The sequence below is a fragment of the Cyprinodon variegatus genome, unplaced genomic scaffold (assembly GCF_000732505.1).
Source record: "Cyprinodon variegatus isolate N-32 unplaced genomic scaffold, C_variegatus-1.0 Scaffold2323, whole genome shotgun sequence".
Lineage (NCBI taxonomy): Eukaryota > Metazoa > Chordata > Actinopteri > Cyprinodontiformes > Cyprinodontidae > Cyprinodon > Cyprinodon variegatus.
The window spans coordinates 1-25,587 of NW_015152776.1; the positions used below are offsets into that span (position 1 = coordinate 1).

Consider the following 25,587-nt stretch of genomic DNA (forward strand, 5'->3'; position numbering starts at 1 on the left):
TGGGTACACTTTTTTTGGTTTTTAAAATAAAAAATCATATTTGTGTACTTATTTAGCCTATCTTTATATATTGTTACAATGTGATGGATCTGGATATGAACATTTTAAGTGTTCCAAAGGCAGAAGAAATCAGTGAGAGGGCTGATTCTCATTCACTGAGCAACCACATGGCAACATGTTTAACAGAGAGAATATTCTCTTTTCTGGAAGAAAATGTTTAGTTTTTGTTTTCCTAATTTATGCTTATTGTTCGCCATGTGTATAAAAAAATAAAAATCTCAACAACCACATTTTCCAACGGAGAGGAGAAAGGTATGGGCTAGATCCAGTTTCTCATTGACTATTCCCGTGGTGAATCGAGCCCTGCCGCACTGAGTGATTGCTGTTCCCTGTGGCATCAATAATACAGGAGGAAGTTATTGTCAATGCGCAGGCCGCAGTATCACAGAGCTGAAGCAGGTGGAGGCAGGGGGTGGTCCTTTCACCTAGTCCTCTTGGGTTTCAGAGCCAGCAGACAGCGCTTTGATGCTGGGGAGTCTGCTCCTGTGCCACCGCACAAGGCTCAATTGTACGTTTCTCTGACTGAGGTATAGAGGAGTCTAAACAGTGACAGGCTGCACAGCCATGCTGACCCAGCCCCTTTGGTAAGACTACACCTGCAAAAAAAACCCACTGTCACCTGATGAGTCCCTGCTCAATAGGGGATCAGTCAGCGGGAGACACTGGGCAGTTCAAAAACAGGATAGATATCCTGGGTGTGATTAATATGATCCAGATTTTCACCTTGTTTACACACATAGCTGCGAGCTGTGACCTTCCCACAACATCAATCTGCAGACGGCCAAATAAACTCCCTAATAAGTTGTTTTAGACGCCATGTGTATTTTGAGCTGTAAAATGTTTGTTAGAAAAAAACCAAAAATAGTTTATCTCCCATTTAAGGCCTCAAATAAACTGAAGCTGCAGGAACTAAACTGCAGTGCACCTCACACAGCTAAGATAAGAGGCCAGTAGTAGTCACTGGTGGGAGGGGTGCCTGTGAAAGCTAGAGAAAGTCAGAGCGGTAGTGAAATAGAGACCCACTTAGGAGGAGGGCAGCGCACCGTGTGATGGCTACAAGAAGTATAGAAGGATGCTGAAAATCAATTAAAGAAAAAAAATGGATTCTAACTACTGGTAAGTTCAAAAAGTCTATTTGCTATATCTATTTATAGAATAAAATAACTGCATATATATCTAAAATATGTTTAGTCTTTTATGCAACATCCCTCTCTTTCAATGAGCATTAAGTTACAATACCAGATTATAGTTAATATATTTTATTCACCCTTTATGTATGCTTAGTAGCCTGGAGTGTTAAGTGGCGAGGTGATATAGAACCCAGTCATTAAGCTTTAATATCTCCACAGTGCTGTAATGTCTTTTTCCCCTCATTTAGACATAACAAAAACTAACACTGGATGCAAATTAAACAAAACTTTTGCTAAATTAACAGGGACAAAAAATAAGAAAAAATGTGACACCAATTCTTCGCTGCACATGCTGACATGAGATGACGATGGTGAAACAAAGGTCAGGAATGGCCGCTTTTAAATTCACAAGCATCATAGTTTGCATTGTTTTGCTTGGACATGGGACCCCTGAGAGTACAGGTGAGATTAATGACAAAGTAATTATCATGTTGCTACTCTGTGTGTGTAGCTCAAGTTGTGTCCTTTTATTACTGTTTTAGCGAGTACTAAAGAGGACCACAGGGATGATCTCCTGAAAGGGATCATCTCAAAGTGGAAAAAAGAAGCTGGTGTGCCACCCCAACCTGAAACAAACAAGGATCAGTCTCTGCCCACTTGGGTCAGAGGTATTGTTGGAGGCTTAAAAACCCTTTTTCCCACCAAGAACCTGCCTTCATTAAACAAGCCAATAGACAGACACCGTCTCTCTGGATTCCTCTACAACATTTCTCTGTATCTGCAAGAGATGGGTGCTGAGCTGGAAGATGTGCCCCCAGAGCAGGAAGAGGAACAGCTCTGGGAGAAGGTACTGCATTTCTTTCTCCAGTCTGAAGGCAATGCAGCCCTGAACCAGTGGAATGGCCGTGTACCACCCAGACCCAGCATTAAGATGCAGGACTGGTTTTTGTCCCTCAGAGGGAGTCCGCACTGGGACTGGCTGCTTGGGCTCCTGCAGAGCCTCATCACTCTCTCAGAGCGTCAGCCCCACAGACCAATCCTGACTTTCTTATCTCAGAACTGGCGCACACTGAGTGCTGTGCTGGAAGCTGCATTTCAGGCTCTTATCAGTGGGACGTATGGCCAGGCCAGTGCAGGTCTCGTTCAGGCGCGGGAGATCGAAGCGGGCAGCAGGCTCAGAAAAACCTGGCTCTTGTGCAGAGTTTGGATGGGTTGAGGCGAGGCCTTCTGCACAGGGTGGGAAGTTCTGTCTATGGTAACCTGAGAAAGAAGGTGTCACGAGTTACCATGGCATTACTTGATGATGTGAGCAGCCTGGTGGAAGTGCCGCAACCCAACTTTCAGGGCCGATGCACCGTTGGTGAGTATGATCGATGCACTTCAAACTACAAACCTGGCAAGCACACATTGGAGAGATTGCACAAAATGTTAAAAGAGATACTCATCTATCTATTGGTGAAGACTTTCATTTTAGTAATAAATAACAACTTCATAAAGTGATTTTTTTATGTCTGTAGGTCACAACACTGGATGAAAACCCTGCTTTATCTTGTCATCGTGCACACTATAGCAGCCATGAGACAATTTGGCAATAATGTTGATACAAGCATTTTATCTTTATCAGGTTAACGTAAACTATAATTAGTAATGTTTGGAATATCCAATAAACTGAAAGTATTACTGAAATTAAAGTGTTTTCTGTCAGAAGCATTTCCACTGCTGATTAATTTGAAGCATCAATAAACATCAATGAATTTAAAGAAAATGAGAGAAATGCAAAAAGTTTGTGCAATGGGGCAGTGCTATATCACTCGCATCTTTTCTAGTGAAGAGAAACCCTTTTGATCCTGAGTTTTATTTTAGTAGCGTAATTTGCATTTGAAAAGGTGCACTAAATGACATAATGCAAAAAACAACAACAAACGAACAACAAAATCAGCCCAGTCTTTAAATAAATCCTAGAAACATTTCTGTAATTATTGCAGGTACATCGTTAGATATTTTGATAGACCTTTATGTCCATATCTCCTTTCCCTTCATGAGACACTATCTACATGTTATTTATGAGTGGAATAAAAAAAGCCTTTGTTCGTAAACATAAATGTTTGGGTGAGACTTTAACTGGAACTTGTCAGTCTTGGTTTTCCATTTGTTGTCCTCTCCTGCCCTCTTGTGTCCTCTTTCCCTAGCTCTGTTTTCTGCTCTGTCCTCACCTGTTTTCAATCCTCTCGTTAGCCCTCTCTTTGTCTCTGTCCCCTTTAAAATCCCCGTCAAACGTCTGTCTGTTTACCTCGTCTCTCCCTGGCTGCTTCGTTGTTATTTATGTTGGATCTTTGATTCCTGCCTCCATACCTGTAAACCTCATTAAACCCACCAAAATTCACCTCTGCCAACTTGCCTCTGCTTTTGGGTCCTCAACCCAACATCAAACCCTGACAGAATTGTGTGATTTGGTCTGAGGAGAACACGATTTAGCCCTTTTGTGACCCAAACTGGAGGTGGCTGTGGGTGAGAACCAAAGAATACAAATATGTAGACCATCACCTCAGCCCTACAGTTTAGTACAGTGGAGGGGGTTTAATGCTCGGTTGTCGATTACTATCCAGAAATGCCTTGCATCTTACATTATATTACATTAAAAATAAAGTGGTAAAAATTAGAAGAAATTGTTCATTAGACAAACATAACACAATATGCATAGTAACAACCATACTATGCATATTGCTTTAAGTTAATAGACTATATTAATTAGGCTATGTATGCTTCCAAAAAAAAAATCAACCATCCTCCCTTTTTTTGTACAACTAAACAACTGATTATGATTAATCCTGCTTTGGTAATTATAAATATTTTTAATAATGGTGCATTTTTTACTCGGAGGTGACTTCAGGAAGTGATGAAAGCATTTCATTCCCATTTAAGACCTTAATTAGTCTGCCTCATGTTGAGTCTGAAAGGTCCAGCAGAGAAAGTGACACTGCTTTCAAATCTTTATCTCATTCAGCCACAGCAAGCCCCATTTGTTGACTCAGCAAAGCCCTTTATCCTTACATTGATGTCAGTAACATTATATCCTGGGCTTTGTTAGCTGAGCTAAGCTGTAGCATCAGTCATAGTAGCACTGCAGGAGTCCCCAGCTGCTTTTTATGCCACGCATTAACTTCCATTTTCAAATATTTGCCTTTGATTTTTCTTTTTTAAGGGAACTTAAGACAGCTGATCTTATGGTAAGTATATTTGAGTGAAGTGACAAAGAGTTTAAAAATTGGCATACTATAATAACTGTTTTGCTTATGGCTTTTCAGGGGGATAAGACATAATGTGCTTTGGAACACTCAGGCATTGGGGGTCAGCTCTCAGGGTCTCCCAAGCTCCCTTCCGTTTCTTTCCTGCCCCTCCACCCAGGGAGAGAAATTACAGTCACCACGACCTGCAGCTCAGTCATCTTCAAAAAAGGCTCCCTCTTCACAGAGCTCCTTTAAACAGAAACAATCCCCTAAATCCTCAGCTGCAGGTGCCAGACAGTTCACAGAGAGAAACAGCAAACAGAAGGAGATTGAGTTCTTCGCTTCCACAGAAATTCTGGAGGCAGCGTGTAATGAGTCCATCCCCGGCTTGACAGGCGTCTCTAACTTCACCGTTTTCCTGTACTGCAAACTATTTGAAGGGGAGAACGGGTCGGGTAATCCTGCTGCAACTCATTTAGAACTTGACCTGCATGCGACCTGCTTGGATGCAGCCTGGTACCTCTCTGCTGCTGAGCAAGACTTCTTTTGGGTCCATGTTTGCACTGAGTTCTTTGCCCATGAATTCAACAACACGGTGTGTTCCAACTCTTCTTTCTGGCTGCAGAAAGCACAGCAGGTAAAGGATACATTTTTAATGAGGGAAACTTTTGCTTGAGAGTTTAAAAGTTGGCACAATGCTTACAGAAAAAAAAAATGTCTCTAAGCAAACTAAAAGTTTTACAATTGTGTTCTTTCTATCCAGGAGAAGATATGTGTGAATTGTAAAAGTAAACACATTTTTTCCCTATTCAAACTTGCTAATCGTTTATTTATTAGTATAAGGTTTTTAGAGAAAAGTAAGATCCTAAATTTCAAGGTTAATTTTGACAGCATAAATTCAATTAAAGGTTACCAACAGCATAGCCGGGTCTTAAAAAATGTAAAAGGTTTATGTGACCAGAATTAAAGTCATTGCATTTTCCAAAAAACCCATAAATGGATAAATTATTTGTATGCACCTAATTTTTTTGCTAACCTCCATGCCTCTGTCTGCAGGCTGCAGCATCACAGGACTTCCATTTCTTTAACCAGACAAGCATTGAGGACCTCTGTGTGCAGCTGTCAGGAGATCCAAAAGTGACTCCAGAGCTTAGTGAGGACTGTCTTGCCCAGCTGGGTGGCAGGTTACTCAGTGCTGATGCTTTCAGAAACTGTTTCCTTCCCAACAACTCGTTCCTGATCTCAGCTCTGTGTGGCTCAGGGTCCGCTGGTTCCCAGCAGGCCCTAGAAGAAGGCAGCTGGGCAGCAGCATACTGCTCCAAAATAGGCAACCTAACTTTATATGAAGCTGCCTTAGAAGACAGTGAGCCCTGTCAGTACACGGAATGGACCCTGGATGATTTCACCAACTTCACCCTGCTGGAATTCTGTGGACAAACTCAGGGACTTAGAGAGCACATGTGTTTAAACTCTACAGTCTTCCAGCAGCTGGTAGAACTGACACCACAGTTTATAGATGTCTGTGCAGATCTGCGAGCACAGCAAGAAAGCAATAAATGCCTCCTGCAAAGGATTTTTGACATGCTTCCAGCACGGTATGAGTTTGACACCTCCCAGCTGTGTGTGGAGCCAGCACCGATGCTGATGGACCTGATGCACAAGATAAGTGTGTGTGAGATGGACGTCGGGGAGCGAGAGGGGTTCTTTGTGGCACTGGGGTATGTGCTGCGTATCCTGGATTTTGTGGTGGGTCTCTCTTCAGGGTTGGATGAGGGGGAGCGAGAGGCAAGGCAGGGTCTGGGCCAGGCCATCCTTCTCTCCAGTCTCCTTGACAACTCGTCCTGGGCCACCCTGCAACCAGAGGCCTCCACGAGCGTGCTTCACACTGTGGGAGTGTTCCTGCGCAGAGAGCAGAATGCCACTGTGAAGGAGGACCTGCTGAGCTGCTTCAGTGTAAGATGTTTTCTCTTTTTCTGCCTCCCACATTAACAAACAGGCTGTAACCTTTGCTCTACTGTGGCTTCAGCCCGTCCTCTGGGACCTCATCCAGCAAAATGGTAACTCCTCCGCTCTCAGAGTTCTGTTGCAGGTAAGGTGTTCTTCACCGCTATATTTGTATCTCACAGAACTGCTAGGCTCACTGAACTTCCATTTCATTTAATCAGGAGTATCTCCAGATGCCAAAAGACAGCATTCGTTCTGTGGTGATGTCTGCTGAGAAAGAGGCTGTGAAGAGATTTATCTCACATATGCATCAAAGTTGGGACCAGCTACAAGTTGAAACCAGCCAGGTTGGCTCTGCAGGAATGTTCACAGCACCAATTCTTCACTGTTCTTGTTCTTCTCATGAGAGATACTATTGATGACAATCAAAAGGGGAGTTTATTGGCCTCAGATTTTCTCATCTGTTTTATTTTTCCCTTTCAGGCCTCTCAGCAAGAGTTGCAGGCCATGGAAACCATGACTGCTGCTTTCATACACAAGTTCCCCAGAGTGACCCCGGAGCTCTTTGTGGACCTTTCTCAGTTCATCCCCTTCATGTCCGTTTCTGACATAATGAACTTCCCGGCCTCCTTGATCGTCAACGACAGTGTGTGAGTTACCAGCAGAGGATTTAATGTTTCATTTAAAGGCAACTCTGTTCTCAAACGGCCCTCCTGTTGATGCCCCTCAGCCTGACAGCCATTCGTGACCACAGCTCCAAGATGAAGCCCCTGCAGAAGAAGGCTTTTGTGAAACGACTGCTGCAGTCGAATGTGGTGGGCGACGTGCCCACGTGGCATCCGCACTTTCTCAGCTCCATCCTCCCGCTTCTGCCTTACCTCCCAGTCCATCTTTTTCAGCAGCTCACGTCACAACAGGTGAGGAAGCTTTTAAGGAAAACTTCCAGGTCTCTGCTGAATAAGGAAGAACAATAAAAATTGGGAAAGGAAGACTTTGTGAATGCTAAAGAAAATATACAATAATAGAAACGTGTTTAGAGGATCTACAGTAATTAAATATGTACCACGTCTCTATAGAGCAATGTTTATAAAATTTGGACTTCTATTATTTCTACATGCATATTATTAATAATTTAGCTATATTATATTCTGATTTTATTTAATAATGTTTTTTTCTTGATTTTAAATGCTCCTTTCTTACTTTTTATATATTGATTGATTGATTTTTCTTTTATTCGCGTTTTTGTTGTACATAAGTTTTTCTATTTAGTTATTTTACTTGTTTTATTGCTTTTTTTCTATTTCATTTCCATTACATTACATTATTGTTATTTTTCACAATACAAGAACCGAATATTAGACACATATAGAGTTTATTTACACTAAAGCTATTGGACCCAATTATCTAACTGCAAGAATCAGAATTTTTTAAGTGATACTGAATTTTAGAGCTGAAAGTAAAGATAGGCAACAGAAATATTCAATCCAGCAAAAGCAATTTTCACGGCTAATTAATTCCCATTAAATTCAGTATTTTCTCTATTTTCAACTTTTTACCTTTTTTATTTTTTAAGGAGGCTTCTTATGATTAGTTTAAACATGTTGCTGATTATATCCTCAGCTCTCTCCTCTGGTGGAGTTGATAAGCAACAGCAGTCTGGATGGTGTGAGGGGCCGCCATGTGCTACGGACCCTGTTTAGTAAGAGAAAGAACCTGACTGGTGACAACCTGCTGAGGTGGGATAGATTTTTTAAAAGATTGTTTATGTTTTCCTGTTTGGCTCATCTAAGGACTTTTAAAGATGCTTCTGGAGATCTGCTCCCCCATGTTATACAGATTTATTGTCATGTGAAACATTTAGGACACTAAACAACATTGTTTTTATTTTCTATTATAATATTTGGACATATAAAAATTTTATATCAGTTTTTATATATAATATGTATTCAAATACAATAGACAAAAAAAGTAAAAAAAAAAAGTTTAATTATTTTGTGATATTTGATATTTAGGAATAATTGTGGACACTCTTGCATTCATTGCCATGTGAAATGGCTAAAGTTATGCACAAGATTGTAGCAGCTTAATAATACGTAAAGGGATTCAAAGAGTCCTCAATAGAAAACCGTCTACAAAGCTAGTAAATTCAAAACAGCTGCCAACAGGCTCAGATCTAGCAAACTATGCAAGTTCTCCAAACAATCCTTTGTCATCATTGGCCTACAGTAGGCTCTTTCTACTGTTGCTATGGAAGTGCATGTTGGTATGATACAAAGGACACTGCACAAGTTTACTTTTCTATAAGAAAGAAACAAAATGAAGGCCAAACTATAATTTTCCAGAGGACATGGACAAAAACCATCAATTTTTCATCACGCTTTATCCCAAGCATAGTGGCGAGGAATGCTGGTGCCTATCTAAAACTGTCTATCGGCGAGAGATGGGGTACACCCTGGGCAGGTCGCCAGTCCATCGCAGGGGACGAAAATCAGGACTTTGTTAACATGTTTCTTGTATTGTAATTTTCCATGGCGGTGCTTCAAGGCAGCGGCCAAGAGCAGCTCCTCTCGACAAGTTCACCAAATTTCATAAGATATATACACTCACCGGCCACTTTATTAGGTACCCCATGCTAGTAACGGGTTGGACCCCCTTTTGCCTTCAGAACTGCCTCAAGTCTTCGTGGCATAGATTCAACAAGGTGCTGGAAGCATTCCTCAGGGAGTTTGGTCCATATTGACATGATGGCATCACACAGTTGCCGCAGATTTGTTGGCTGCACATCCATGATGCGAATCTCCCGTTCCACCACATCCCAAAGATGCTCTATTGGATTGAGATCTGGTGACTGTGGAGGCCATTTGAGTACAGTGAACTCATTGTCATCTTCAAGAAACCAGTCTGATTCCAGCTTTATGACATGGCGCATTATCCTGCTGAAAGTAGCCATCAGAAGTTGGGTACATTGTGGTCATAAAGGGATGGACATGGTCAGCAACAATACTCAGGTAGGCTGTGGCGTTGCAACGATGCTCAATTGGTACCAAGGGGCCCAAAGAGTGCCAAGAAAATATTCCCCACACCATGACACCACCACCACCAGCCTGAATCGTTGATACAAGGCAGGATGGATCCATGCTTTCATGTTGTAGACGCCAAATTCTGACCCTACCATCCGAATGTCGCAGCAGAAATCGAGACTCATCAGACCTAGGAAACGTTTTTCCAATCTTCTTTTGTCCAATTTCGATGAGCTTGTGCAAATTGTAGCCTCAGTTTCCTGTTCTTAGCTGAAAGGAGTGGCACCCGGTGTGGTCTTCTGCTGCTGTAGCCCATCTGCCTCAAAGTTCGACGTACTGTGCGTTCAGAGATGCTCTTCTGCCCACCTTGGTTGTAACTGGTGGTTATTTGACTCACTGTTGCCCTTCTATCAGCTCGAACCAGTCTGGCCATTCTCCTCTGACCTCTGGCATCAACAAGGCATTTCCGCCCACAGAACTGCCGCTCACTGGATGTATTTTTTTTTTTCGGACCATTCTCTGTAAACCCTAGAGATGGTTGTGCGTGAAAATCCCAGTAGATCAGCAGTTTCTGAAATACTCAGACCAGCCCTTCTGGCACCAACAATCATGCCACGTTCAAAGTCACTCAAATCACCTTTCTTCCCCATACTGATGCTTGGTTTGAACTGCAGGAGATTGTCTTGACCATGTCTACATGCCTAAATGCACTGAGTTGCCGCAATGTGATTGGCTGCTTAGAAATTAAGTGTTAACGAGCAGTTGGACAGGTGTATCTAATAAAGTGACCGGTGAGTGTAGGTTTGGCATAAACTAATCACACCCCACTTAGGACAAGCGTGTAAGAAAATGGATGGATGGATGGATAAACTAATCACAAATTTCTAGGAAATCAGCCTTATGGAGCTTGTCTTACTAAGCATGTAGATGGGAGTTTAATATATGGAGATGCTCTGCTGCAGCAGGATGTGACCAGGTCACAATATTAACATAATTAATTCTGAGACTATCGGGGAAAATACCTACACTGGATCAGAACCAAACAGATCTATGGTTTTGTTGTTCAAGCACAACTACATAAATTATTGTACAGAAATGAAAAATAAGAGTAGACATCTTTATATGAAGACTTCAATGCTGTAAATTCAATCGTATTTCCTATCTTTTTTTCATTATGCACTTTATTGTCTATATCATTAAATGCTTTGAAACCTGTTAAAACCCATTTTTACAAGATTCGTTTGAAGCTACTGCTGAAGAGAAACAAGGTCATGAAAAAGAAGTATTTTTCCAGATTAGGAGGTCTGGTGTGCTACTTGGATCCAGCAGAGCTGGGTATAAATCTCCAAGACCCAGCTGTGTCCTCTGCTCTTTGGCAGCAGTTGTCTCAGTGCATTTCCAAGGGGTTGATCAGTGCCAGCGGCAGGGTGAGAGACATTCAGCCAGCTATTTTAACCTCTAGCAGCATCAACTAGAGTGTGTTTTTATGTGAAGTTATAAGATGCTTGACTGACTCGGTTTAACTGTGTTTCATGGACACTACAGCTGTCATCCTGGTTGATCCCAGCAGTATCAACCAGCCTGAACATTAGCAGCATGACTTCTGCTGAGCTGTCTGCACTCAGCGGTTTGCTTCCCCAGTTAGGAGCCTCCTTCCTGCTGTCGCTCCCATCGCAACGTCTGCTGGAGATCTTATCAAAGCCAGGAATTCACAGATATTCACCAGCTCAGGTCAGCAGGGAGGGAACTCTTCTTCACACTTTTAGCTTTGCATTTGTCTGTTCTGCTTTCATGAGTTTTTGTTTCTCCTCCAGTTCATTTGGTATATAAAATTGAAGTAAATATATAAAAGAAAAGTTATCAGAGAGCTTTCATATCTTTTCTTAAAGATTCCCTGAGGAACACATATGAATGCTTTGTTTCCTCCAAAATCTGACTGATTTTGATAGCCTGATAAAGCAGACTAAATGTGAGATTAAATGTGTAATTTAGTTTGGCCCTGATAAATGGGACATCGGAAGATTGTTGATGAGAACAACCCGTTGTTTTTCAAACCATGTCAGTGCCTATTAGCCAACGCTCTGACCAATGAGCACGACTGTGACATAGTAAGCGTGACAGAAAGCTGGTGGGGAAGAGTAAACAAACAGCATGTGAAACGGCTTTTGGTAAAAAGGCGAATAAGTCCTTCTTAAAAATGAATTAGCGTAGAGCCTCTTCCTGCACACATTTCAACAAAAACTCCAAATCGAATCCTTCCTAAACTGATTCCTAAGCTGAGTCAAACAAGAACTGTTCAATAGTTGTTACCATCTTCCTTGTTGTGCTTTCTCCAGCGTCAGGCAGCTTTGTCGTCATGCCCTTAAAACCCCGCCTGCTTTGCATCCAAAAATTCAAAACACATCTCTACGTTGTGATTAGCCCACCAGGTCTAGGGCCTGGGGCATTGATCGAGGCTAGACCACTGCAAAACATAGGCATACCAAGAAACCTGTGGATACCCTTAATAGGCTTTATGATAAAATGCGCTCGATAAAAAAAAACTTTGTTTAGTATTTGTGGAAAGAAAAAAATGTCAATTAGAGACTGACATTTTTTTGGGAATCCCACGGGTCACGGGATTCCCGTGGGATTTCCGTGGGATGCGAGTCAGTATTAGTAATGATCACGGGATTGGGACGGTACAGGATTAAACATTAACGGGAGCAAACGGGAGCGGGAGCAAACCAATAGTAACTTAAAAAAAACGAGGATCGATGCCAAAAATAAAATAAAATAGAAAGAAAAAAATCCAGTACTGGCGCCGCCGTTTTGTAGTTTTTTTTCCTTGAAGCCTACACTGTAATGCGAGTCAAAAAAACTACACGACCCAAAAACCAACAGTGCTTCCGCTCTGAGTTTTTCACCCGCACTCAAAAACAACAAGAATGGGAGTGGTGCGGGAGCGGGAGTCATTCTGAATGGGAGCGGGATGGGAGTGGGACTAATTTCACCAGGAGTGGGACGGGACAGGATTTAGATTTCTACTCTGGCCCGGGATCGGGACGGGACACAATTTTTTTCTGTGGGAGTGGGACGGGAGAGGAGTGAAAATCCACTCCCGTGTCAGTCTCTAATGTCAATGGTGAAAATGTCATGTATCATGTGTGCATGGAGAGTTTCTGGATATTCTCTATGCATAATCTTCTTGGTTGATTTTAAACTGTCCCAGACAGAGATCGGCTCATCCCAAGAATACACCACCTCAAAACAAGCTCAGTGGGTTTTATGCAGTCCAGTACAGTGAGGAATGTTCAGAATGTTTCACTTGAGGAAATAAACAGCATTTACATAAACAGATCCAGCACAGAGGAGCTAGCTCTTTTGGTACAGATTTAAAGGCTCACCCATATCTCAAGGACACAGGGCACTCACTTAAGCACAGCAATGTTATGTTGGCCCCATGTAGGACCCCACCAGGTTACTGTTACTGAAAAAAATGTGCTTTTCTTTTCTTAGATGATGTAAGATTAAAATATTGATGGCTTTTTAGAGAAAGGTGTTCTGCTTAAATCATGTAATCTTTTGGTCTGCATGCTAAATCCAAAGTGTGCACTGCAAAAATATAAATCTAAAGAAGATTTGTTTTTCTTAAAATAAGTCTGTTTTTTAATTATTGAGAAGGGAAGTGAGACACGTTACCAGTGGAACAACTGTAAGACAGCTTACTTTTAAATTTAAGAAAAAGCAATTGCATTGTCTTATTTCAAGTACATATTATCTAATTATCGTATCCTAATCCCAATTAGGATCCTAATCCTATCCTAATAGTAAAAATAGTAATTCCATGGGCAAATCATCTTACTTACCTACTCAAACTAATGGTAAATACACTTACCGGTAATTTAAGAAATTTCTACTTATTTTTAGATCGTTTTTGCAGTGTGGAAGAAGGCTAACACCACACATAACCAAAATTACCAATCATCCACAGATCAGAATGTTTTTCATTAGAAGGAACAAGGAAGGTTGTTATATTTGATAAAAAAACAAGATGAGCATTTAGTGTTTGTGTGTGACAATGGCCGAGTCAAAGTTCAGACCTAAATCCAAGACTTAATAAAGATCACACATTTATTCAGTATAAAAAAACATTAAAAAACTTTTATACTTTGAAATGGAATTACATTGCTTTAAATCTGAGTAAGGTATTCTACTATAAATACATTTAAATTTTAATAGGTGTCATTTATTTTGTTTTTCAGGCATTTCAGGTTTTATCCAAGATCACAAAAGACAGTAATGTAAGTGATAATGTTCAAAGCATTTGTACTGACATTCAGCCATCTGCGATCTCAGCACAGTGTCCATCTCCTCCTGCCAGCTTACTGTGGAAAACCTGTGCCGCCTGAAGCCGTTGCTCTCTGGTCTCTTCCCTGCTGTGCTCAGAAACCTCCATTGGTCTGATTTCAGTGAGGAGCACTGTCCGTGCTGGAGAACACTCCAAACTGATCTTAAGCCTGGACACAGAGCCATGTTATTCAATGCCATGCAGGAGGTGATGGTACTTTTTTCCCTTAAAACACCACTTCTCAGTTTCTTCTCCTACTAGTGCTTTGCTGAGGACTCTATGTTATGTGGCATGATTTCTAGAAGTACAGCATTTTTTTTAATTTTTTTATTCCAGTGCCAAAGCCATGCAAAGAAAGCGGCTAATTGAGATGAGATGACATCTCAACAGTAGCAATAATAGTTTTTTCTTCTTTGGTTGTTTGCTGGCAGGCTCTCCATAAAGACTCTAGGAACTTCACTCAGCAGGCAAACTGTCTGCTTCCCTTTGTCCCTCTGAGAAAGCTGATACAGGCCATGAATGGTGGGACCATTTGGAGAGGCATCAGCGCATACAGAGACATACAGTGGTCTTCTCAGCAGGTACAAACTCTCCTATAATCTGCCGACTGTGTGCAGCCTCACATTTCTTTGAAACAACAAGAGTGGATAAAAAAGAAAATCATCCTAGGCTGGATTCCTGCTCTCTTTAATCTGCAACCCATTGGATATGCTTCAGATGAGCCTTTCAGGATATTAATCCTCCGTTCACATCAGCTGCCATCAAGCTAATTACTTTGGATGTAGTACAATAGTGTGCTGGAGTGTGGCATAAATTAATAATGGCTGCCTTAAAGGGATTTTTATCACAGCCAGGAATGTATGAGCCTGTTTTCACCACCTGTTCTCAGACTAACAAGACCTGAATTTATTTAATAAAGATTACCCTTTTCACATGTGCTGAAATATACGCCACACTTTTGATGAATAATATACCGTGCTCATACTGAAAGGAATCTTTAACAGTCAGATGTTTCAGGGATTTCACACTTAGTGGGTGATATCCTGACCTTTGATCAGTGGACCAGATCATTATCATCTTCCTTATTGGACTCTGGTTGTCTGGTCCACATGTGTTTGTGGGTCTTTAGAGGAGTCGTTTCTTTTTTGTGTGTGTTTTTACGGCACTAGTGGCTAATTTTTTTATGGCCAGTAGGCTGACAGGAAAGGGGGTACGAGAGAGGGGGAGAGACATGCAGGAAAGGACCACAGGATTCGAACCTGGGTTGCCTGCGTTGCGGACTAAGGCCTACATACATGGGTTGTGTGCGCTAACCACTACGGCAACCAAAGCGTGCTCCCCTTGCGGCGTTTTATCATACCTGGGTTGCTTTGTTTCAGTGTATGTGAGACTATGTTTGAAATTCCTAATTTATCCAAGGTAGGCTTATTAGACGAAGCTCTGACTGCTACACAGTCAGTGGCAATACCCACAGAAAGGTGGCCTGATCCCTACTGTTAGGTTTCCTGCCGCCCAATGCAGAGGAGTTTAAGTACTTAGAAGTGTTCACCAGAGATGGTAGGCTGGGGGATTAAAACAGAGACTGATCAGGAAATAATGCAGACATTGCTTTGCTCTACTGAGATGAAGAAAGAGAGGAGCCAAAAAACAAACAAAAAAATGCACTTGATTTTCACTCTGCATTTTGACCGTCGTCTAGACTGGTAAAATATGGCTCATGACCCTAAGGATGAGATCTCAGATAAAAAAATAAGCTTCCTCTGGGTAGATGGCCTCAGCCTTAGAGATAGGCAGAGGCAATGGTAAGCACATTATGGGGCAACATTTTGAAATTGCACACTAAAGATCCCTCCTCTCTCTGGAGTAAATATGTGTGCTACAGTGCCCTATACAGTGGTGAGGGCACCTTATTTTTTTTTCCTTTCCTGCCCTTCAAAAAGTCTGATCATGCCAATGGGAAGATGGACTTAGACAGAAGGCCCAGAGCAGAGCTGCTGCTTTTCTGCATCTTCTTCTGGAAGAAACCTTTTGGGATGACCCAGAATTTACTGGAGGGACAATACTTCATAGCCTTTCTGGACAATAAATTAGGGATCACCCTGAAGAAGAGAATAAAGACACTAAGATTATGTCGACGATCCCTTCCTGTTGTGTTGCAACCCAAACAAACAGGTGGAAGAAACACAAAAAACATATATTGTACATGAAATCCTAATCTTTGTGTCTCTTTTCTTTTACATTGTATAGATATTTTGTTTTTTTTCATCCACATATGAACAGTAATTAACAATAGATTAAATAGTGTCTTTTATTTGCAGACTCAGTTTTTGTTTAGACAGATCCATGAATTCAAAAACGTCACTATCAAGATGGTGAAGTAAGTCTGACCTGCAGCATAAACACTCCAAACGTTGACTTTCGGTGCAGACACACAGTTATAATCAACAATGACCTGTCTGCTGCCAACAGAGATCTGGGTCATATTGCCGCTGGAATGAGTTGTGACTTTCTAAAGTGTTGGATCAACCACACAGATTTTACTGAGTTACTTCAATTTGTGAGTGAACTGCCTGGAGGTCCAAGACCTGCTCTGGTAAGAGATAAACCTCTTCCACAATGCCATGGAAGGCAATGTTCAAAGCGAATGCACAAACAGTTCAGAGTTAATGTTTTGGCTGTTTTTTTTTTTTTGCATTATCAGCAAAAGTGCATTGTGGACGAACTGCGGAAACAACCTGAACTGGAACTCAGTTTTCTGAGTTCTGGGTTTGCAGCAACCTTACCGTAAGTAAACTATGTATTTTAACCTGGAAATAGGATATTTCTCCAATAATTTTGAACCCTTTTGTCTCTTCTCCAGAGTGACAATGGTAGACAACTTGTCTAATGCGTCTATCAGAGGAATCCTGAGCCACATTCAGCTTGAATTTCTTGATTTCCTGAGATTGCCTCACTATAAGCAGACAAAGTTAGCTGAGAAGGCCTTATCTGAGCTGGTAAGGTGTCTATGTAAACTTCACAAGTACTTTAGTTACTGCAAGATGTGAGAATTATTGCAAACTGCAGTATGCTTCAGGCAAAGAAACCAGATGGTGGTGTAATTCTTATCACTAATTGGTGAGATAGGAAAATAAAAAATCTGTGGTAAAGTAACTGAAGAGATAAAATGCTCTCATGATAATAATAAAAGCCAACTTAGAAAAGTTTTTCTTGGTAAGACAGCAGGCTGAGTCATGGGGAGCTGTGATGTGATGGTCTAAAAATAGTAATTCAAGAAACAGAAGGAGAAAGAGAGTTAGAAGCAGTTTCTTCCTCTCAACAGCTTTTAACTCAGGTAGAATAAAACATTGTGAACTTGAGTTAATCCAGGATGTCTGTTCTGTCCCAAAGGACTCTTCCCTGGCTGAGGAGAAGATTGATGGGGCTGTTCTGGATGTCCTGGGGCCACTGTTGCCTTTCTTGGACAGAGACAGTCTGGCTCTGGTGGACAGAGGAGCACTGGCTCTGCGGCTGGAAGAGATGAGGAGTTTCTGTCTTCCCAAAGAAGCCCTCAGAGACATTAGTGACCTTCTGACTCGGACAGACCTGCTAGGGTAAAACATTATCTGCAATAGATTCTGGTTTCTCTGAGGAGAACATTTGTTAACTGCACATACAGAACCTTGGACAAGTATTCCTGTTTAACTTCTTGGTTAAAGCCACAAACTTTAATCCATTGTATTGGGGACCAGAACTGTACATATGCATGCAACACTTTTCAGTTTGTATTAAATAAAAGCAAAGATCCACGTATTAATTCAACCTGGGTTCTTTCTCCAGACTGCATGTTCTCCCTTATATGTGTGGCTTCTCCAGATTCCTTTCTCACTCCAAAAAACATGATCGCTAGATTCACTAAATTGCCAGTGAGTGTGAGTATGTGTGCGTTTTTTTTTTCCTGTGAGAGACTGGGTGACCTTTCCTGTCTGCAGTTTTCATTTCTAATGTATGCTCATGTATGGATATTGTTTTGATAAAATAATAATAACCATAATATGTTTGCCAGAGATCCATCCAAATGGCAAGTTGGGGATATTGAGCATCTGGGCAGGTTGGTCTTTGGTCTCTCAACAAAACAGATTGACTCAATTCCCTTGGTAAGATAATCAAATAAAAGGATCTTTATAAATCAGAATCTAAATAAGATTAATTCTTTCTGTGAGTATATGACCTTGTTTTTTTTTTTTTTTTTTTTTTAACAGACAGTGTTAAATCAGAGCACAGTGGAGCAGGTTCTTGTGAGTCAAAAGTTTTGGGAGAAGAGTCTGGTCGGTGGAATCTGTATGAGTCGGTGTGTGGACCAACAGTACCACAGAAAGCAAACCTGGAGCCTAATTCGAGGAATTGTCAAAGCACGGAGCAGAAGGGCAAAAGGTTCCACACATTCTCTAGATAAGCCCAATAAAGTACATTATAGAATCAGATTTACAATAAAACTTTTGTGATCTTATCAGTGCCAGCTCCCAGCTGTGCAGACATCAGAGGAACATTCCCTTCAGCTTGGACCCCCACCCAGCTTCGCCGTATGTCCGTAGATCAGCTGAAGGATTGTGTGGAAGTTTTTGGTCAGAATCCGTCTCTGAGCTCCAAGCAGCGACGTGCGCTGTGGGGGAAACTCAGGCAGGTCAGAAAAACCTACCCAACATCAGACCATAAAGCATTAACAGCACTTTGTAAGGGTTTAATCTGCAAGAAGTTTGTTGAATTCAGTATGTTCTGTAGGGCTGATAACACAGACGCTAGCTCGCATCTCTTTAAGAGATCTCCAGAGGCTGCAGCCAATCTTTGACTGCAGCACAACACCATCCCTCCCTAATGCATATAAAAACATTAAAACACACAACTAATCAAGATTTACCACATAATACAAGTAAAAACATATTGTGATAGTCTCTAGTACATTTTAACATGCCATTTCACAGCCACACACTTCAATGTATTATTAGAATGCTTTATAATAGATCAGCAAAAAGTGTGAAACAGATATAAAGTCAAATTAAAAGCATAAATAGTTTTTAAACCTGTAGGGTAGTGTGCATTTGTAAAAGCCATCCTGGGTAGCTGTTGTTGTTTCTTTTAGAGTCTGTCTCACCAGCTCCTTAATCACCCTTTGTAAAAATAAGTCAGATAGGATATAAACCATCTTTAAACCTGATTTTTCAAATCTTGCTACAGACTCCCCATTATTTTGATAATGTTATCTTTTTGCAGCTGTTGTCAAGCTTTAGCCGAAATGTTCTGACATTCTTTGGATGCATTGTGCTTCTTTCAATACAGTCCTTCAGTCCGGTGAGGGAGCTGAGAGTGGATCAGGTGTTAGCTCTTGGATCAGTGGTCACAGAAATGGGGGACAGAGAGCTGCAGGATGCCAGTCTTACTGATCTCGGTGTGCTGGCACATCTGGGCACACTGACGAACTGGGCTCCTCGAAAGGTATGATCCTGTATCCAGATGTAAAACTTAATAAAAGCGTAAAGGTATAGTGTAGGATTTTGGCGAATTTTTGAAAAGACCCGCCCTCTCTACATAAAAAAAAAAAAAAAATGCACATGCACAACCCTGCACCTGCTCCTGGGAGGGAAAGCATATTAAACGTGTGCGAGAGCTTGCATGAGCCAATTTCTCCTTGTTCACGCTGTGTTTAAAATAAGCTTACCACCTAAAAGAAGATTTACAATTTTTACACTATGTCAAATATCCCCCACTATACCTTTGATTCAGTGATAGTTATTAAATGCTCAGATATGTTTACCTTTCTCAGATGAGAGCAGTGGTTTTAAGTGTGATGCGGAAGAGCAGACTAAAAGTGGAGCATTTAACGGTTGTTGATTTGGCAACGCTGGGCCATCTAATCTGTGGTCTGCAAGCCTCGGAGATCAAACGCCTGAGCCCATACAACCTCAGGTCAGTCTTAGAAATACATCTATGTCATATAAATACGTAATCTGCTTTGGGGAGGATGAACAAAGACTTTCAAACCTCAGTCAGGGATCTTGCATTTACTCAAAAGGAGATAATGTGTGTAATATTTTCCTCTCAACCTGCAGTGTAGCTGTTATGTTCCTGCGGGAAATGACCCTGCCGTGTACAGAGCAGCAGATGGAGGCGCTCACAAACTGCCTGGCCAGAGCAGAGGCCTTTGGTCCTGTCAGTGCTTGGGGGCCTGAGATTTTCACTGAAATCGGGACACTTGCAGGTACAGTGGAGCATAGAATCCCTCAGGGTGCAAACTTTCTGTGCACAAACTTTTCAAATTCGTTTATTTTCAAAGAGCAAGAGGGGTTACAGCTGGAAATGGCAGCTCTTGGAAGGATAGGTCCAATTAAAACGATCCCAGAGGCTTAAAGTAAAGGAGGAACATCATTCACCTGACTACAGTGTTTGTGCCTGTTTCCAGCGGGTCTGCCTGATATAGTGCTGTCAGCTCTGCTGCGAGAACAAATGGAGGGAATCACCCCCGAAGCTGTGGCACTGATGTCTCCGAAAAAAATTGCAGTGAGTTACACTTGTTATTAAAAAGCTGTTTGTGCAATGAACCTGCAATATCAAAGCTGGCTAACAGGGATGTTATGGTGGGAGCAGCAAAAGTTAACTTAACCTTTAAAAGCTGCAAACTTGGAGTAAAGATACAGCAAGGGTCACAGTTTATGAATTTCCCAAATGATTATTTCTACATTTATAAAAAAGAGTAAATAAATTCCTCAAATCATTCTCAAACATTGACTGATAATGTTTAAAACTATTTTAAAATCTATAAAAAAATATATACTTCAAGCATTAATTCAAATTCATTGTATATTTATAGCTGATTATTTTTATTTATCAATTTATCTAATGATTTTACAGACCTTCATTGATGACGGGGTCTATTTAATGGGCAACCATAAGGGGATAAAATAATTTATGATATACCGGTACTTGAAAAAAGGGATTATTTGAAAAAAGTCAAATATACTTAAGTATCAAATATACTTATCATTAAGGCCTGCATTTCAGAATTTATTTTTGTAATGGTCTGATGTAATATTCTGATCCTCAAGGTCATATTTTTAGAGGTTGTAAACAGAGAATCTTTATTATCAATAAGAATTAAGGTCTGAAAGCATTCATTTCTCTTTGTTTACTTTATATAATGTGTTTTACTAAGGGAATCAAGACGCTTAAATTGATAAATTTTCTTTAATGTTCTAATTTATAGTGATGAATCAATTTATTGATGGACCATCTGCTCTGTTCTCTCCTCTGGATTCATGACTTAAATTGTACAACATATGTTCAGATACAAATATTGTGATCAGTCCAGCAGGGAGAAGCAGACCGGACCAATGACTTGCATTTAGCTACAGTTCCCATCTCTTCACACATATACACTACAGGACACTACAGGATTTTAAAAGATAGGTAAAAAAATCATTTAAACTAATTAAAATGAAACTAAAACGCATGGATTGATATGACAACCTTTAACCCTCCCAGCAGCTCTGTCCCTTCTCATCCTCAGTCCTACAGCTGAGTGGAAAAGTCTTTGTGCCTTTATGTAATGAATATTTAGATCTTGTTTCAGATTTAATTTTCATAAGTTCTGTTTTCCAACAATCAAAATGGTTTATTTTTTTATATCATTTTTTATTTAACCCCCCCAAAGGCTCCTTTGAAAAGGGTGAAATAAGGCTAGTTGAAATTTAGCCTTTCAGGATGATATATCTCGCCCACAATTTCACAACGTTCTTTGTTTTGTGTCACAGGTGGTGTTCAGTGCAGAACAGTTATCATGGCTGAGTGTGGAGCAGGCGTGGGCCGTGACAGAGGAGCAGTGGGCAGAGCTGAACGCGGAGCAGAGGCATGCTGTTGACCTGGCACGGTATGAAGGAGACGTCCTGATGGAGCTCAGAGGTGTGTGTGTGTTTTTTTTTTTTTTTTTAGAAAAGTGTGGTGAGCATTCTTCTGGTAATTATTTTGTTTGTGTCAAATCAGCATGAGCTCAGTTGTGATGAATTCTACTACTTCTTTCCTGCAGGACGAAACTCTGCTTCATCAGCTCTGAACACAAAGAGCTTCACTTTATGCTCACTGGCTGTGGGCTTTTTGTTACCACAGCTAATTTAAACAATGGAACAAAATTTGATCCTAAAAATGACTTCTGCTGGTATTGTATTTGTACTGCAAATAAATATCTTTAAATTCTCCCCTGTTCATTGTATTGGAATCTGAATTTACAGAGATCTTTAATGTGCTTTGCAGCTTCATATTAATCACTTTTATAAGCGTTATTAGCTTAGTAGGCTCTAAATAACAGTGTGTGTCCCTGTGCAATGTTTATTGAACAATAAAAAAGGGGGGTGTCAATGAATAATGTTTATTTGACCGAGAAACAGGCTTTCTAACATTTATGCAACATAATCAGGGTTATAAACCTGAGGAGATTTTATTGCATGCAGGGAACCAAACTATGGAAAAATGAGAACAGAAATGGAATCAGCAATCTGTAAAAGACCTTTAATATCTTGCACCAGTTATTGATAATGTTTGTAGACTCCTGTAGGGACTTCACACGAAATGTAACTGCTCTTGATCTCAAACAATTCTGAAAAAGTAATGTTTTGCTCTATTTAAACTTACTATCTATACATCAATTAACCAAAGGACTCATCATCTCTCTTCAGATTAAAGATTGGATTCAAGATGAAACTAAAATATGGCTTTGGTAAAGAAACCATGGCAGGTTGAAAGTATTTATTAGGTGGGTTTTGACGAAAAGTGATGTGTTGTAATTCCATTTAATGATCTTTTTTTTGTGTGCTCCCAACACAAAAAAAACACAAGTTGTGGTATTTTTAGCGGACAGCAATACAAAAGCCAATCTTCTCTAACGGTCTATAAGCAAATGATGAACTTACCACTAACCACCTCACTAAAGTTTGGGCTTCCACTTCACACAGCACCACTAATGGACCAACTGCTTCAAATGCAGAAAAAATTAACATATGTTCAATGCAAAAATACTTATAGGTAAAGGTAAATTTAAAGGTTCCAAATTCTGCTGCATTTGAAAATAGAAATTATTAATGAGCATGCTTTTGCTGTTTGTGAAGGAAAATTCCTCTCAGATTAGACTCACAACATCCACCAATAACCTCCTCATTCAGCCCTCTTCTAAACGAGGCTTTCGGCTTTCCATACCCTCACCTTCTCAAAGGCTGGACCTCAAAAACCCACAACCATGAAAAGTTGGAGTTCGTAATGATGAAACAACCTTAATTATAAACAAACAAGAACACCCAGTAGCCTAGTAGCCAATTAGCCTGAGCAGATACCTCATCTATCTGCTACTTACAAAACTAATTTAATTTAACACAAGCACACAATCAGAATTACTGCAGATATCCTGTTATGAAAAGACAGTTTTTTTAAGCACAGAGAAGATGATCCATCTAATATGCTTATATGCTGACGTGTTTGCAGGTGACCAGGCTAAGCAATCCGACACAATAAAGTTATTCCCAGGTTTTAAAGGTCTGTAATGGACAGCTGGTATCAATGTACTATTCAATTTAAGGTTTGTGGAGAAGCCAGCTTTATTAGAGCCAATGTTGTGAAAGTAATCTTCTTTAAAATGCTCAGTACACAGATGTGAAATCCATCCTCTGAGTCTTCATAGGCTCAGATGAAGGCAGTAAAAAAGACTTTTGCCTTGTTGATGCAGCCAATAACAGAGGAGCTGCTTTGTTTAGCTCTTAGCATAGCCATGTCTTTTTGGACGCTCTCTCTGTGTTGGTGAGCAGAGAGATAGTGCCTGCTAGAGGGCGCGCTTAGTTAGGGGAGGAGTGACTTCATTAAGGGCAGGACTTTCGAAACAGCATTTTCAGCACACATTAGCTAAGAGGCGGAGTTAGGTAGAGAGAGGTAAATGTTTTTTTTTTCTTCCATTTGTGAACCTCATACACAGGCTTCAGGACACACGTGACTTTCAAAATGTTTATAAAGAGAATTTTGCATAATATGGGACCTTTAATGTTGCAACTCAAGAGGTTTTAGATTACATCCCGAACCTTCTTCATAAGCTTGTTGAACGCTTTTAAGTAAATTGCTTTGTTGCTACTACTCTAACAGATGATTGCAGAAGATATCACACTCTCAACCGAGCAGGGCCGTGAAATTTTTTTTGCTTTTGGACAAAATAACTTTGAGCCTATAGGCCTATTTATAAAAATAAAATAAAACAATAAACAATAAAAATAAATAACTACATAGATGGAGATTCATACACACTTCAGTTCACACAACCAACTTTTTTTTTTTTTATCTCCCTCTTGCTACTAGGGGATGCTTCAGCACCCCAGCACGCCCACTTCCTATGGCCATTCAATAGGGTGACGATATGCAGCATCTGAAAGTCAGCTGTGTACAAAGTAAAAACAAATGGTGAGATTTCTTGTAGTGGTTCCAGTCGTACTACCCTGCTCTGGGGGTCCTTTGTTTGTCTTTGGCAGTGATGACCTCATTGTGTGCCTCACAGCCTGGGTGGCTGGTCTGTGACTCATTGTGTCAGCTCATGAATACTCATATGGTGAAACCTTATACAAACATATACACTCACACATATACAATAGTTGTTTGGATACAGGTGCTTACAAATATAAAGTTATTTTCTACATAGAGCTGGGGTTGCACCTAATGTTAACTTGCACCCTATACATTTCTTTGACATTGATAAACACTAAACTGAAGCTACAGTTTAGCAACACAATAGATTCATAAACTTTTTTAGATCTAATGTCAACTACTCTATGTTTCCTGGCTCCTGCTCTCCCTCTGCTCGACCAAATGTATGTGGAGAATACCATCCAGCCCTGCTCCTCTCAGGCTCAGCAGAGTTACATTAAAAAAATCATCAGAGGAATGAAGCAGACCACCTGCTGCTTAGACCTCTCACTTCAAACCTCTCAAGTTCCTCCTTCCCTCAAATCTGCTGTCATTCGTCCCTGCTTGAAGTAACTCTCCCTGGACCCAGACAACTTTGCAAACAACAGACCCATTTCAAACCTCCCCTTTCTCTCAAAGGTACTCTAATAAACATTTCCCATGCAGCTTCAGGACTACCTCACACATAACATGCATCCATTTCATTTTTTCTGTCACACCTAACAGTGTCACCAGGGGTGCTGGTGCCTATCTCCTGCTGTCAATGGGCGAGAGGCGGAGTACACCCTGGACAGCTCGCCAGTGCATTGCTGGACAACACAGAGACAAACAACTATTAATGCAAACACTTACACCTAAGGAGAATTTAGAGAAGCTGGTTAACCTAACAGTTATGTGTTTGGTCTGTGGGAGGAAGTTGGAGTACCCGGAGTGAACCCACGCATGCTCTGGGAGAACATGAAAACCCCATGTAAAAACACCCTGGACTGGGAATCGGATCCAGAATCTTCTTGATGCAAGGCAGCAGTGCTACCCACTGTGCCACTAAGAAGCCTTCACACTTAACAATCTGAAAAATATCAGTCAGGTTTTTGTTCAGTCTACAGCACGGAGATGCCTGTACTAACAGTGACAAATGGCCTTCTGATGACAGCTGCCTAAGAAACCTCAGCTTCCTTTGACCTGAGTTTCCCCTTTAATGCATCAAATGCCAACAAATCTGCCAGATATTCTTAATCTTCTATGTATTTGTATTTGCTCCATCAATCCTCATCCTCCTGAATCTGACGACACATCTTTCGACAAGGTAGACCACACCGCTCTCCTTCAGCATCTCTATGGCATCATTCAACTTATAGACCACACACTGCAGTGGTTTGTGTTCCTATCTTTCAGATGCGTCTTGCATGGTGGAT

The 25,587-nt window shown here is 40.8% G+C and overlaps 1 protein-coding gene across 1 annotated transcript in view; it reads left to right on the forward strand.

The window, feature by feature from the left end:
• Positions 1 to 1,088: 1,088 nt before the first annotated feature.
• LOC107080785 (stereocilin-like) overlaps positions 1,089 to 25,587 on the forward strand; it is a gene marked incomplete at its 3' end in the record, with an annotated part of 31,720 nt that continues 7,221 nt past the window's right edge. Inside the window, 29 exon segments of the mRNA XM_015368989.1 lie at positions 1,089 to 1,176; positions 1,496 to 1,652; positions 1,733 to 2,327; positions 2,330 to 2,550; positions 4,393 to 4,417; positions 4,496 to 5,054; positions 5,474 to 6,370; positions 6,444 to 6,506; positions 6,583 to 6,708; positions 6,845 to 7,011; positions 7,092 to 7,278; positions 7,982 to 8,097; positions 10,676 to 10,808; positions 10,927 to 11,112; positions 13,626 to 13,664; positions 13,745 to 13,918; positions 14,143 to 14,292; positions 16,030 to 16,089; positions 16,413 to 16,495; positions 16,572 to 16,707; positions 17,102 to 17,304; positions 17,757 to 17,847; positions 17,953 to 18,124; positions 18,205 to 18,374; positions 19,028 to 19,183; positions 19,512 to 19,654; positions 19,798 to 19,946; positions 20,148 to 20,245; positions 21,496 to 21,643. Coding sequence (XP_015224475.1) covers positions 1,580 to 1,652; positions 1,733 to 2,327; positions 2,330 to 2,550; positions 4,393 to 4,417; positions 4,496 to 5,054; positions 5,474 to 6,370; positions 6,444 to 6,506; positions 6,583 to 6,708; positions 6,845 to 7,011; positions 7,092 to 7,278; positions 7,982 to 8,097; positions 10,676 to 10,808; positions 10,927 to 11,112; positions 13,626 to 13,664; positions 13,745 to 13,918; positions 14,143 to 14,292; positions 16,030 to 16,089; positions 16,413 to 16,495; positions 16,572 to 16,707; positions 17,102 to 17,304; positions 17,757 to 17,847; positions 17,953 to 18,124; positions 18,205 to 18,374; positions 19,028 to 19,183; positions 19,512 to 19,654; positions 19,798 to 19,946; positions 20,148 to 20,245; positions 21,496 to 21,643 — 5,320 coding nt within the window.